Source organism: Helicoverpa armigera, chromosome 1, assembly GCF_030705265.1.
Source record: "Helicoverpa armigera isolate CAAS_96S chromosome 1, ASM3070526v1, whole genome shotgun sequence".
Classification (NCBI taxonomy): Eukaryota; Metazoa; Arthropoda; class Insecta; order Lepidoptera; family Noctuidae; genus Helicoverpa; species Helicoverpa armigera.
Genome location: NC_087120.1, coordinates 16,924,760 through 16,940,918, shown reverse-complemented (window position 1 = coordinate 16,940,918; position 16,159 = coordinate 16,924,760). Strand labels below are relative to the sequence as shown.

General features: G+C 39.3%; 1 protein-coding gene across 4 annotated transcripts in view; it reads left to right on the top strand.

The window, feature by feature from the left end:
* The window catches only part of LOC110372439 (kalirin), a 140,651-nt gene that overhangs the window by 32,434 nt on the left and 92,058 nt on the right, over positions 1-16,159 (top strand). For all 4 annotated transcript variants that reach the window (XM_049837210.2, XM_049837207.2, XM_049837203.2 and 1 more), the window contains exon 15: positions 13,806-13,965. In XM_049837210.2, the coding sequence (XP_049693167.2) occupies positions 13,806-13,965 (160 nt within the window). The remainder of the gene's footprint in view (positions 1-13,805; positions 13,966-16,159) is intronic.

Below are 16,159 nucleotides of genomic sequence, written 5' to 3'. Positions count from 1 at the left end.
TCTTAGATAATGTAAAGATTATTATTTCATGTTAACTAACTAAAGTGTCTGGTAGCTGACCTTAATATAAATCGAAAAAGGCTAGTTATCACAGTGCAGGGCACCCCATAATAGTAGCGAAAAGTCCCCTCTTTGAGGTGTGACTCGGGCCACTATATGGACGGCTCGGAGGACACGGTGAACCTCACAGTCCTGGTGTGCCCTGCCTGGGAAGGCAACCGCCGTGTCGAGGCAATAGGCAACGGGTGAGAGATAATGGGATGCCGTCGTCTCATGCAGACGCTAGAGAAGTTCACAACTCTCATCCCAGCTACTGCCATGGACGTAAAAGACCAACAAGTCACTAACAGTCTGACACTCCTTCACGCTGCTAAACCACAGCGGAAGGAATCATTTGATGATTTGTCATAAAAAAAGTAGACAATAACTTAAACCGTTTTTAAGAATTAGTCAGTACCAAGGTGGTTATACCTACCATATTTATTACTTTGGCTAACTTTGACCGGCTATTATGAATAATATCCAGATAAAGTAATTAATTTATCACATTGTCAAGACAATTTGGGTAATGTATATAATGACCAGTGATTATGTATAATAAATATTTCATCACTTTGACTGTAACATTTACACATTACTACAAGGAACGACTTTTAACTTGTGCTCATGGCCAAGTCAATATTATTGTAATGTGAACGAAAGTATTGATATAGTCACAAAATATTGCTTTATTATTACAAATAAAGTTGAACAGGACTTGCTTCTATGCGATCTCAAAACTTTTTACGGTGGAGGAATTGCGTAGAGGATTGGCTTCTTTTTACATTTAATGTTTGTTTAAATCCCAAATTGAAATTAAAATTGATTCTCCTAAAAGTAAATAAAAAAAATATATATTACTTTTCATTTATTTATATCGGATTGGTTCACAAAGAGATTGTCTTTCGACATCCTCCTCTAAACATTAACATTTTTCCGTGACTTTTGCCACTCGAGTCAAGTCTTCCCATCGTTTAATTTGTCGCTTTTTTAATTGTACCATCTATTGGGTACGACTCTGTTACAATTTTGATCCATTTCTCTTAAACATAAAATAGCTTGTCCGGTAGCTTCTTTAACGACAAAGAGCCGAGTCCCCCTTGAGCGAAATATTGGACAGATGCGGATCTGTTTGGCCTCGTCACCAAAGTCCACACAGTCTCTTTTATTAAACTGCCAGTTTGCATCTTAGGTCAACAAGCTCTGAGGAGTGCGGACCCGGAGCGCTTTACGTTCCCTCATAATGCATTGTTATAAAACGAAGTCCTTATTCTAATAGCTATGTAGCTACTGATATTGTCGTGGTTTTTCTTCGTCATTAATTGATTCTCACGGGCACACAAAAAACTGTAGCGACTATTTCGTGAATTTGCTATCTCAATCGTTAAATGATTATTTGTAGTTAAGTTAGGCACCTTGTTACAATAGTATTCAAAAAATTCGTGAGTAAACTATGAAGCAGTTTTACCACTAATTCAATCATACTCTCGCTCTACACAATGAGGTCGGAGACAGCGCAAAAACGCACCAAGTGTTTGCCCAACTTTCGTTCTTTTGGTGTTATTGTTTTCATCGTATGAAAAGTGGATTTTTCAATAAGAACCTCTCTGAAGATTGATCAAACAGGGCCCAGGTCGCTACAGAACAATAGTATATATGTAGAAGACAATAATGAATGCTATTGCATGTATCGTATGCGTGAAGACTCAGGCACCCTGGGCAGGGTTTGATGATTGCAGTGTCTCCTGAAGTGAAGCGGCTAATACAATAAGCGGTGGCGGTGTATACCACTGGCTAGTGATATTTTTGCTCTGTAATAGACGGTGTAGCGATTGTGGTCGGGAAGTCGACAACAATGGGTGACGGGTCGCGGAGACTGATTTAAATTGTCTCACAATCGGCTCTTCCGCTCGCTCCTGCGACTAAGGACGCGGCGAGGGCCGCGCGGCGACGGGGGCGCGCGCCAGGTCCCCACCTACGTGCGCTCGAACCAATACCCCCTCGACAAATAGTCTCGATTGTTGCCAACAACAATCCACCACCCGACTGTTGTTATTAAATTACGTTATGGAAAATCATTGTGTTACCCGTCGATATGGGAAAAATTCTCCTGCTATTGCAATTCGAAAGTACGAATAACTATCTTTGTTTATAATTGATTGCCACGATAAAGTTACCGTCTGATTTGTTTTATTATGAAGTCAAAGCTCTTTCCCACCGTTTTATTGTGTTTGCAATGACAAGTACTTATTGTCATAATTTCCAGACTTTGAAACATTCCTAATGAGGTTTAAGTTGGTACGCGGAAACTTGACTATGATAATAATCAGTGGCTTATTTGTGATTGAATTGTAATTGCTATATTGTGTATAGTAAATCGTAATTACTAATAAATAGGTACATAAGTATTGAAGTCTAGCGCGGTGCACTGGAGTGAACAGTTTGAAGTGGTCTTGATGGGATCGTAGGAGCTTTGCGTTGGGGTTAATCATTATGCAGTGAAAACTGGCTTTGTGCGCGCCGCCCCCACCCCTTGCCACCGTATTCATTTCTTTTACCATCTGCTCATACAGCGACATTACTAAATGCACTAATGAAAACTATTCTATCAATATCATTATTACGGCACCATTGTTAACCGGTCAATTGAAACATTATTCATATTTTAGTTTTGACTATAATTTTGTGATTGATTTATCAAGTGTAAAGTCAAAATCAAAAATCATTTATTCAAACTTGGCTGCAAGACATCACTTTTTGAACGTCAGGAATTTACATAAGACAGCCCCCAAAACGCCCACCCTTCACCACTTCCTATGCATTTTTTGCTGTAGACCTTTCTATCTAACAGAATGCGTGTGGCTGTCTAGTTTGTAGTTATTCGATGGAAAATCATTGTAAATGTCACCAAGTCCGTGGAGTTTCCGCAGAGTTACCCCGAATTCATGGTTTTCTAATGCGATCGGTACGCAGGACGTGTACTCGCTGTTGTCTCACTTTCATAGTCCGATGGGATGGCAATCCGAGAGATTAGGCAAGGAGAGCGACATTTAACTAAATTCACGGGTGTATCACCACCAACTTCCGAACTCCGGGATACTTTAGTGATTTTTGACCGACCCCGAAATCTATCCCTAACTTAGAATACACTTAGAATAAATTTATAAGTTTTTTGAAGACTGAAACTACTTATAAATACGAGCATGTACATACATAAGAAATGAAACAGGTTCTGTGAGAGAGCGCGGTGCCGCCGGTCGGCTATGAAGCGATGCGTATTGGATGCGATCCATAGCTGAGTGGCGTCCGATTGTTATTAATTTGGTCTGTCGCCTTATTAAAATTGATGTCTGATGCCCTTGGCTCGTTGACGTAGCAAGAATGCAAGCGACCAAAATGTTTATCAAAAAATAGTTCACGTATTTGCGCTGGCCTACCTACATGGATACAGTGGTGACTAGTGATACCTCAACAGTACGCTACTATATTGTTTTTATTGGTCCGACAATCTTTAAAATTTTCATAACCATATTTAAGATATGCGTAGGGTTTGTTATGTAAACCAATAATACGTGCTAAGTAGTACTTAAACGTTTTCCAGTGATATATAAAGATTCGAGAGTCACTACAGAGATTACAGTGATAGGTACTCTGGTCATGGGATCTATGGGTGAAATGCTCATGCTCAGATCCTCCCTAATACTCAAAATAAAATTTCCGGTCCATGCGCCAAACATCCTGTAAGAATATGTATTCTGAATTATTAATAACTAGCTTTCGCCCGCGATTTCACCCGCGTCCCGTAGCCGGATGGTGACAAAAACTATCCTCAAACCTTCTCCCAGGTCTAAGTTACCTTCCCTCTAATTTTCAGCCAAATCGATCAAGCCGCTTTCATGTTATGTCGTGACAACGGAAAGCGGGTTTGATTTTTATATATATAGCTTTGGCAGCTTTAGTCTTGAAGCAATATGCGAAATAAGGAAGGCGCCTGATGCTTAGGTTTTAATCCCGATGTACGGATGGCTTGCGTCATTAAAACCGGATATAAAATGCTTGTCGATGGATGCGCTTTAATTGCACATAAAAGCACCACTGAGCCCTAACTGTAGGGTGGAAAGGAGTTTCTTCTCGACGACTTCTGTTAGCGTCATGAGCTGCATTTTTACGATGTACAATGGTCATAAAATAAAACACACAACCAAACCACACTTGTTCGATTTACCCTTCGCGTTAGTACATGAGTAATGTTAGTTTACACTACAACAATATTATAGTTATCTCCCTTTGACTCTAACTCCATCAGTGGACTTTTGTTTTTTATTTCGTTAGTATTTATTGAAAAAAAAAAAAAAAACTATAGAATGATTATCGCCACCAGCAGGTTGCATCCAAATATATAAATAAACTACTTCAACGTGGATATGTTTTATGAATAAAAAGTAAGGAAAGAAGACTATGACGGCTGTGAGAATTAATCTAAACGTATACATAAAAAAACTAAAACATTATAATAGAAGAAGGGAAATAACATATTTCTAAATCCACAAGAAAAAGTAGCGAGTTGTTACCAGGTAGGCGTTTTATTCCCGAACAGTACAGCATAGTGTGGTGACACAAGTAGTTTATCATATGAATAGTGCATAAGAACGAAGCTGGCACGAATGTGGTGGAAATCTGTCGGTTCCGATTGGGCGGCGACGCGTGCGGAATGCGCCTCGCTCCGGCGACACTAGAAACTGTCTTGTGCGCGGAATGTTCGCGTCTTGTCTCTACCTGATTAATACTTCCATATTCAATCGTTTGCAATCAATTACTTTTGGACTCCCAGACAATACTTTAACTATTAGTAACATGTGGTAATAACCCAAATAATTGACTCGCTATCATGAGCTCTTGTCATAGGGCTGGCCAAACGATCCGGTATATAGAGCAAATGTTTTTTTTATCTTAATTTTTTTAAGGGTTTAAATATTAGAAAAAAGTAGTAAGTTGCCATTGAATGCTGAAAAAAGCAGGTCAATTTAATTAAATTTTATAAAATTTCATTGAAGTGAGACTAGCCAATAAAACAATATAGTTTTTGAAAAATCTATTGTTTAAGATGATTCTGGGGAGCAATGTAAGTTTTTTAGGTAGGTAGGTAGTAGTATGATGTATTTTTTTCTGATTTCGTCTTTTGCGTATGCTCATGTAGAGTCATGTGGGGTAACTGTGCGCCCTTTTTTTTTTAAACTTGAGTTAAAATTAAATAATTAGCACGGAAGAGAAATGAATATATGTATCAGGTAAAGAAATCTCTGAATATGTGCTTCATGACGAACAAGAAGCACATATTCAGAGACGTCTCCGTGATCAACAGGTTTAATACCGGGAGCGATCACCGACTTGTCCGAGGCTCTCTGAATATCGACTTCAAGGCCGAACGTTTCCGTCTGATGAATGAAGGCCAGGCTCCGACCAACACTGCTCCAAACCATGACAGGATCTGAAACGTTCCAGTCAAATTTGGAGAACCGATTTGCCGCCGTGGAAACCACAGCAGACGTTAACCAGAACCACGAATATGTGGTTCGGATCCTCAGGGACGAAGGTTCGAGATTCTGTAACATGCAGCGTAAGGGCAAGAAATCAAAGCTTTCGGAAGAGACATTAGGGCTTATGAAGAAACGACGTGAAAACCCGCCTGTCACTTCGTCAGCTAAGCGGGCTCTAAACCAAGAGATCAACAAGCACGTACGACGCGACCTCCGGTGCTCCAATACTCTTGACATTGAAAGAGCAATTGAGCGGAATCGGGGGTCAAAGGTGTTCGTACAATCTCTTGGAAGAAGCCACTTGACGAAGCTGACAACAACAAGTGGAGAAGTCGTTTCTTCGGTGCCGGCAGTCCTTTCGGAAGTGGAGAATTTCTATGGCCGGTTATACGCATCGCATGCATCTCGACCTGATCCCGGAAATGAGGATTCTAGAGCCACATTAACACGCCATTTCACCGAAGACCTGCCAGAAGTCAGCAGTGGCGAAATCGAGATCGCTCTGAGACAGCTCAAAAATGGAAAAGCCCCTGGCGAGGATGGCATTACAACAGAGCTATTAAAAGCGGGAGGTAAGCCCGTACTGGGGGAGCTCCAGAAGCTTTTTAATGCCGTCCTTTTTGAAGGGAGAACTCCAGACGCGTGGAGTAGGAGTGTTGTCGTCCTGTTCTTCAAAAAGGGAGACAAAACCCAGCTGAAGAACTATCGACCCATTTCCCTCCTAAGCCACGTATATAAGCTGTTCTCAAGAGTGATCACGAACCGACTTGCGCGGAGACTCGACGAATTCCAACCACCGGAGCCTGCTGGGTTTCGGAGCGGATACGGCACCATAGACCACATCCACACAGTGCGGCAGATTAAACAGAAGACCGAAGAGTATAATCAGCCCCTGTGTCTAGCATTTGTGGACTATGAGAAGGCTTTTGACTCGGTTGAAATCTGGTCTGTTTTGGAGTCCCTGCATCGTTGTCAAGTAGAATAGAATAGTATCCACCAACATATCTTTAAATTGTGTACACATTTTACGAATCTTGGCCACCCCATTTATAAATAAAGGGGTTGCGCACACTTACCCGCTGCGCACAGTTACCCCACATGACCGTATGGTTATGCACCTCGTACGCGCAATATTAATATGTACTCATTTGATAATATTGCAAGTAGGTACAGTGCCAAATTGTGGAGGTGCGATGTGGTATAGAACTAGGCGAACATTTTTATTGCATGTCGTGATCATTGTCAGAGATGGTCGCACGATTGCGCCGAGTTAACTGGTTTTGTATGACAACTCTAGGTAGTGTAACGTTTGCTGGCAAAATATACGAACTGCGGGAACTTTCTTCTAATATTAGGCACGCAGGTCGCGTCTCATTGGTGGCTAACGTTATCAACATTTACAATGAGCGCGCACACATGCACTCCTCACGACTGCCGCGCCGCCGCCGGTGCTAGCGACTCGGGAATACTTACAGCCATGTTCTTTCACTTGTATGTGAGGTCTAATTCATCAAGGAATAACTGTACCAACCTGTTGCTAAACAAAAACATTTGGCTGAATGTTTTTAAATTAAGTACCATTGTATGATTGCTGAACTCGTATTGCATTTAACTGTTGTGTCTTGCAGATCATTACAATGACCACTACATTCTATTACAAACCGAGGACAGGAGTAACAGGACCGATCATTTGTAAGACGTCCTAACTAGAATTATCTGACAGTTTATTTTGTAAGACGTGTGCGTTGCACTAGTTGCTCTTAGTGTGTTCTGTTTTTCTCCTACAAAAAAAATGGTCTCCGATCATCGAACGTGGGCGGGCAACCGTAAAGGTTCTTAATAAAATGAAGATAGAGTGAAGTAGTTGTAATGTAAAGCGAAGTAATGACATAATCTAGCTGTTTTATGTAAATATTGTGGCGAATGTCAGCGCTTAAACTGTGCCTACTAAGATGTTAACATTGTAAAACTGGTACCGTTGCAGCGACCGCTTGATTGCAAAGTCTGTCACGCAGCCTTGCAAATACGCTAATGATTAAAATTAAGGTAATCTGTCGTAGCCTAGTTGGACGGCGGACGGCGCTCCAACACAATGACGGGATGTTACTGCGCGCCTTGCTCAACAGTCGTCCCTGTACCTACAGATCTACTCAATAAATCATTACAGATAAAGGTTGCTAATTCCAATACCTTTAGCTCTTACAAAAATGTGTCTATTAGTTGATGAACCTTACGTTGAGTTCGCTTGATATCAGTTTTAGTTTGAAGCATTACTACCGTGTAGTTTGGAACGCTTGAGTGTCGTTTACTGCGGTTTGCGTGTTTTTGACGTAAAATATGTGTGTACTACAATACAGAGGCATAATTAAAAAGCGTATGATTTTTATTGCTAGTATTACATATACCTACACATTAATTGAATAGGTAGTTTAGTCTCTGCGGACAATACCTGCAAGTTTGATTTATGTATACAAAGTGCATCTCGTTAGTTTTGCATGTGTTTTATATTCCCTACGGAGGCGTGGTTGAACATAATTTGTAATTAACTCGGGCCTGAGGTGCTTCTCTCACATTCCGTTCGTGTTTACACATTATTTCTAATTTCCACAATGCTGCCATTATAATCGTGTAAAGAATTTTATTCTCCGTTATTACGTAATATATTTATAAACAGCAAGCATATTTATAGAGAGCGCGGAATTGAATCGCGCCTATTGAATCAATTGTGTGATAACGTCCTGGAGAAGCAGATCGTTGTAACAAGTGTACTATCCAAGCGTAACATAACAGTAGGCGCACGCGCATTGTGGGCCACCGTCTGGCTTTAATAACTATGCTCAAGTAATTGCAGCCCATAACAACCTTCTTACGTGCTTTAAATATAACTGTTGCTGTAAATGCTGGCAATTAGTATTCGCAGTGTGAGTGCAGTGATTCGTACAACGATTAGCGACGGTTAGTTTATCGTATCTGAGTGCGCCGGGGAAATGAACATTTTTGTGCAAAATGCTCAAATATCATCGGCGCTCTCACAGGCATAAATCACCGGTACAGTGTTTACGATGGAGGTATGGTTTCTTCATACTTATTTGTTCAAAGCAGTGCACCTTAAAGTGTCAGTTGTTTTACCACAAAGTATCTGTTGCAAAAAAGGGGGCAAATGCGAAATCTTGATTTTAACGACTATGTGTATTTAAAAAGGTACTAATGGCTGGAGTATGTTACTAGCATCAAAAGAATGACCCAAGTACACGTAAGTGTTTTTCTGAATTGGAATTTTAGAGAATGGCTAAGAAACTGGTTAAACCTTGTTCTGGAGTAATTCCTAGTACAAAGTTCGGAGGCGTTTTGAAAACTATATGTATTTCAGAAAACTAATAATGCGATTCTAATAAGTGATTACTGTACCTCTCTACATCAGAACATTTTGAAAAGCTAGTACGTTTGCTAAAATTTTCACCTGTAAGTACTAAATGGTCTATCTATACTATACTGATGATTCATAGCAATGTTAACAGTGTCAGTATTTTTGTGTATTGTTTGGTTGTTGTACGCGATTTAGAAAAGTATCAGTACCTTCGGCTGTGATGAAACCAATTTAAAGTTAGTAGTACCGGTCACAACTAGTCTCATATCAGACTTTGATATTTTGAACAATCTTTACAAAACAAAAAAGAAAATAACATTGCCATCAATCATAAGTATTTTTCATCATCATCATCATCTTCCTGCCCTGTTCCCAAGTCATTTGGGGTCGGCGCAACATGTCTTTTTCTTACATTCCTCTCTGTCAGACGTCATACTTACATCCACTCCCTTCTGCTTCATGTCCGCTTTCAGGCAATCAATCCATCTTTTCCTCGGTCTACCTCTGCCTCTCCATCCTTCCACATTCATACTTAGCACACTCTTTGTAGCATGCGTTTCACACCGTCTCATCACATGCATTTTTTCTGTGACTGGCGCTACTTTCAGGCTTCCTCTGATTTAATCATTCCTCACTTTGTCCATTCTGGTAGGGGTTGAGATGGATGTGTGGGGTCACACATCCATCTCAACATTCTCATCTCTGCTACATGCACTCTTTTCTCATCCTTCTTTTTCAATGCCTATCACTCTGATCCATACAGGACGACAGGTCTTATTACGAACTAGCTGTTGCCCGCGACTTCGTCTGCGTGAGCAATATAGAATTTCCAATTTTGTTTATTTAATTATTCATTGCTCAACCCCCGTAGGTGATAGCGTGATAATATATAGCCTATGTGTTGAACCGGCCTCCAGGTAATAGTCATGCAAAATTTGATTTAAATCCATGCAGTACTTTTTGAGTTTATCCGGGACAAACATACAGACATACAGACAAAAATTCTAAAAATTACATATTTGAGTTCAGAATCGATTATGGATCACCCCCCAAGTATTTTTTTTTTTAAATATTCAATGTACAGTTTTGACTTTCCTATCATTTTATTATATGTATAGATTTGTAAATTTTGCCCTTCAGTTTGAGGGGCATCCGTGGGTCACAGATAGTGCTAGTGACCTGTCGCAACTTCATCCATCCAGAATTGATCCGATGCGTAACGTCCCTGTCCACCTCACCGTCACTTTGGACATCATAAGACACTTGGGATGAGGTCAGACAAAACGCTGCGATAGGACTGTTCAGGGTGAGCCAGCGGCTCAGAGCTAACCTGTTCACCCTTAACATTACGAAATCTACTCTAGTTCAGTTTAGTTTCTCTAAGCTCAAACCTAAAATAATAGACGTAAGATATCATGAGTGTAACTCATCCAGCGGCAATGTGCCTTGTTCATGTGTAATTATGGATAAATCAAGAACAGTAAAGTATCTGGGAGTTATCTTGGATGAAAAGGAGATCATTCAAGTCTCGAACATTTTGTACCCAAAAATGAAAGTGCCGGCCAGAAGAAAAAAAATGTAGATTCTTGTAGAGAACAATGCCCTGAAGATTTTTTACTATTACAAGAATTGTCTACAATTAAGCCCCAGACTGCTATTTGACTTTGAAAATACCAAAAAAACATGTATGTGTATAGAACTTGGTACTTATTCAGATCTCACTTTATAGGCGAAGCATTCCCATATTATCGGGCTTGGCAGTCTTTCACACTTTTGTTTTGGGTGGGATAACTAATATGTCGGTTAGGGCAACGAAACATCAGGATGGCACTACTGTCCGACATCAGTTAGGGTAATCGTACAAAGACGTACGAGATAACTCAAAAGAACTCTTAACTCAAAAACGTTTATTCAAATTAGTCAGAACAAAAGACAGCCCCCAAAACGCCCGCCCTTCGCCACTTCCTATGTGTTTTGGCTGGGGAGAAGAAATGGCGGAACAAACTCCCCAGCAACACATGTCTGTCTGTTAGGGTAAAAGAACCTTTACACTTTAATTTCAAAAGACACTTTACACACTTTACAATATGGATCTACAACGGTACTACAACACTAGGCAATAACACTAGGTACACTAGACGTGACGTAGGGCAGTTTCGAGATGTTTGCAACACGACGACTCAACGAAGACTGAGCTCCGTCGACGCCACGCTGACCACCACGACTCTGCCAAGCGCGCCAAAATGTTGTTTCACCGGAAATGCCACCAGATGGCGCGTTTGCGTCTCGTTTAGTGTCCGTACTAATGACTATCTCCGACAAATATAAATGTGAAAGTAACTCTGTCTGTCTGTCTTTACTTCGCGCCTAAACTACTGAACCGATTTGTGTGAAATTTGGTACAAACATAGTTTGGAACTTGAGAAAGGACAAAGGATAGTTTTTATTACAAAAAAGTAAAAATAAAATTAATTCTGGACATATTATAAAGAGGAAAACTTTGTTTGTTTGTTTGGTTGTAATGAATAGGCTTAAAAACTACGGGACCGTTTTAAAAAATTCTTTCACCAGTCGAAAGCTCCATTATCCACGAGTAGCTTAGGCTATATTTTATCCCGGTACGGGCAGTAATTACCACGGGACGCGGGTAAAACCGCAGGAAAACGGCTAGTATGTCGGCGTCGTATTACACTGCGAGGTGTCGCATAGCCTTCCTCGGAACCTTCGATAGATTCGGCTATCCTTTTTGATGTTAGTAGCATACACACCAGTTAATAAAACAAATAGACGATTAAACCAAGATTCTTCGTAATGCTGCCCGTTTTTTGCAAAAGAGTGTATATATACATATGTCACCGATCTAAAAAATTAACTGCCTATAAAATTGATCGGCTTTTTCGTCCGCCATAATTCTTTTGTTCATTAGTGTGTTTTATAAGTAACTGTTAAATAGCTTATTGAAACTGATAATAAAAAACTCAACTCACTACATCCGTGCCAGAGAGGAACCAGGCATTGTTGCTTCCAATTTATAGTTTGTCAAGTCTGATTATTCCAAAGTCTATGGACACAAGCATTGCCACTATGGACATTGACCAATCAGAGAGCAGTGTATTATTTTACGTATTTCAAAAGTCGTATATTTTAAAGTTTATGTGATTGGTCGAACCATATAAAATCTTACGAATAGAATTACGAATATATTCGTTAGTTTATAAATTTACCGCATGGCGTCGGAAATTGATAAATTTACGAAAATATGGACGTAAAATATTACAATTTATCTCCCGTTTAGAATCTTACGAAAGTGTATAAACTTCCTAGTAAAATTGATAAACTTACGGATCTCGTTATTTTCCGGTTTTACCTGTGCTGAGCTCAGTGAAGTGGAGTTTTTAAATAGATTTCATCTGCGTTCCGGGGGCACTTCCTGTAGGGCCTAGCACAGTCACACATAGTTATATAATGTAATTTTCTATTAGAAAAAGAATTTTCAAAATCGGTTCAGAAGACCGTACGTTGGGCTAATCTTCGAAAGTAGTAAGTCAAGTGTAAAGCGGCTTATGAAAATTTTACTCTATAATGATTTTGATACTGATCACTAAGTATACAGTTGCACTTTTTTTAAACTGATGTGAGTACCTAATTTTGAGGGTTCTCTGACTAAGCAGAGGAGCGCTCCGAAGTTAAATACATTAGAGTCGTCGAAACTACATTATCAGCTGCGTATTGGGTAGTTTTTTGCACGATACATAGTTGCTTTAAACAAATATAAGTGCTAATAAACATAGTAAAGGTAAACAAAGGAAAAATAACATTACCTTCTAGTTCGGCATTACGCGCTGGTGCTCGATGGAGCAGAGAACATCATTAGGAATTTCTGAAATGCATTTACATTTTGCAAGCATTACGAAATGAACATGATATTCCGTCTTCCAATTAACGCTGTCTATAATCGCGAACGAGCTCTCAACAAATTGCAACTTTGTTTGCACGATACGGAAATGATAATTTATCAAACGTCGCATAAATATTCTACTTTATGTCTAAATTTTCACTATGAAAGAAAATTCCGCATTTTTTTTTGTAGTTTTTCGTTCTGTTGATTGATGCAACTTTTACTGTTATTATATTTTAGCTCTAATTAAGGTATTTGATACGGACGAATAACTGATGGATGATAATGAATGATGATGAATAAATATAAACTAGGGGTTTGCTGTCCAATAGTCTGATAATGTTATCTTCATATTAGGTAATTAAGTATGCGTACTCAGCATGCCCTATTCCGTTTACAAAAGCCGTTAACATGGCTAAATGCTTAAGTAATTTAAGGGTAACAGCCAAGAAAATGCTTTCTTATCCGTATTATGAGTATGAAGTCTCATATGAACAATCGAGATTTTCAATTACAGTATTGTTACAATGAGATTGTTATAAATTGACCGGTTATTGTGTAATTTGGTACCTACTTACGACAGTGCGTTAATCCTACCGTGTGCTTCGTTCTCAAAACTCCACGGTTAACTCATTCGTCTTATTATACCTTCTTTACTTAGTAGATCCAAGCTGGTCTATTTAAGAACTTTCTCGCTTATCACCATGAAATCAATCCACAAAAACAACCAAAACTATGTTACTTCTGACCGCTTATTAATTTTGTATGTATGTGCATTCTACATATATTGAATTGTACTCATATGTAATGTAAAATATGGGAACTTTCTCGTTTTTCTTTAGAGGCGAATTGGCGATTAAAATTATGAATAAACTGATTATTTATACAGTGTAATTGTTTAAGAGGTGTTATGATGACCGGTGTTTTCTGAGTATTATACTGAACATTGTGGTATGTTGTGCAGATCATCAGGAGACTCGGATGCGGCCAGCACTGCCGCCGTGGAGACCACGCTGGAGCGGCTGCGAGGCACGCGCGGAGCCCTCGAGGAGCTGTGGTCTGACCGCGAGAGGAGGCTCGAACTCACTCTGCAGCTCAGGCACTTTGAGAGAGACGCTTTAGAGGTAATTTTATTATCCTTTTGTATATGAAGTTACATATTGCAATATTGATTAATAAAAAAAATCGTATAGGTACCCGAATGTGTGTGTCTCACCGGCATCGGAAACTTGGTCCAAGCTACCGGCGGTCCTGACCGGGCTCCATAGAGAAAAACCGGACAATGCGTGCCGTCTCGATAACTCTTTTTTTATTAAATATGGGCTCGCGTTTGACCCCTGTGTCACTCTTTATAATAAATGTCGTAAATATGTTTAAAAACATCATCTAACTATGAAGAATGCATCAACTTAGGTACTAGAAACACCCAAACCCCTTGGCTTTATTGTGACGGAAATTCTTAGAAACTTTTTGACCTCAAGCTCTCTATGTTAGGTTACCGATAACCTTTCAAGTTAAAACTATGTTTTCACTTAGTTCAATTGGAAACTGAGTACATAATATGTAAATTGTGGACGTGATGAGAGGGTTTCAGTATGTACGCATGTTATCGATTGTATTTGTAGTAGCTAGTTTTGTAATCATGTGTATTGCTCGTGACGGATCGGGAGGGTGGGTCTGCGTAGGCTGGTCGCTCGACCGCCCGAGACCCGGGAGACCTAGTGGCCGGCGCAGCTAACTGCCCGACCCTCACCTACTTGAATGCTATACTAATTACCGTCCAACTAAGACCGTAATTCAATTATGTTTGCCTTTATTAATATTACCTATGTTATGTGTGACAGTGGTATCTTTCTTATTTAGAAGACCTCGAGTATGTGAACTATTTTGCTTATAAGTATACCTACACCGTTGTAGATATAGCATAGTGTGCCAAGCGCGCACCGCGGTGCTCAATCGGGGCGCTGATGAACATCAGCTTTTAGGGCTCCTCGGTGACCATCAGATACCTACGATAAGAAGTTGAGCATAGTGCTGCAAGAACAAGTCCACCTGAAAGCATTTAGCTGACTGTATTATAGGCTCATATATGCCAATGCCCATAATGCCCTAACACAGTGACTCGGAGTCTGCTCATTAATACTGCGCTGAGCCACTTTAAGGTTACAGATTTGTTTCCAATGTTTACGTGCGTAATATTTTTGACAGCTGCCGTTGGAATTCAGCATACTGTGTATCTATACAATAAATATTCGCACCCGTAGACAATGGAATCACTGCTGCTTACATCATACATACATATATGCGAAGACAATGAACACACAAATTAAAACAAAAACGTAAGTAATCGAAAGGTTATAAACCTTCCAAAGGCTCTCCTTAGTAGTAAAATGTTCCTGATCTTATAAGGAGTATAGTATTTTTGTTTTGTGCTTTCTATAAATATACGTACTTATTTCAAAAAACCAAACCTACGGACCTAAATGTAATCAAGTCAAAATCAATATAAATAAATAAATAAATCTTTATTAGTACCTCAATTTACAAGTTACAAAAATAACAGTGAAACCACACTAGGCAGAGCCTGAATCGTGGCTTACAAACAAAGACGTTTACACTAATACTAGTAAAATAAATTAAATCTACATTTGATTCTAAAAAAGTGAAGTGAGAGTGAATTGGATGTGTATGTGTTTGAAATATGTGAATAACTGTTTGAGAGAGTGTTATGTGTGTTGTGTATGATAAATTTGTTGTAAATAATGTAGTTAGCTTATTCTTTAGCAAATTGTGCGTAGCAATTGTTCCAATTGATAATAGTTCATGCTGGCGATTAATTTCCTATCTTTGACTTTGGCTTCACGAGTCGTATTATGCTGTAGCTGATACAGTCATGGACACATAATTAAAGACACCCCCCGACTCGAAGAGAAATAAATAGTTATGGTACTGACATGAGCTTAAGCATGGTATAAACTGTAGTGTAATAATTATCGAACTTGGCGGACACACTGCCGTGTGTCATGGACACATAATTAAAGACACCCCCCGACTCGAAGAGAAATAAATAGTTATGGTACTGACATGAGCTTAAGCATGGTATAAACTGTAGTGTAATAATTATTAAAACAAACATTACATTGTGTTCTTTAAATTAAGGACAAAAAATATTTTCTTTCTTTAATACTTTAGATATAAAGCTCTATGGGAAATGAACACTAACTTTTGTAGCTGATACTTGGCTGGTCAGCTAATTAAAGACAGTTAAAGCCCAGTTAAGAAAAAAAAACGAAAGATACAAATAGTTGCCATACTTTT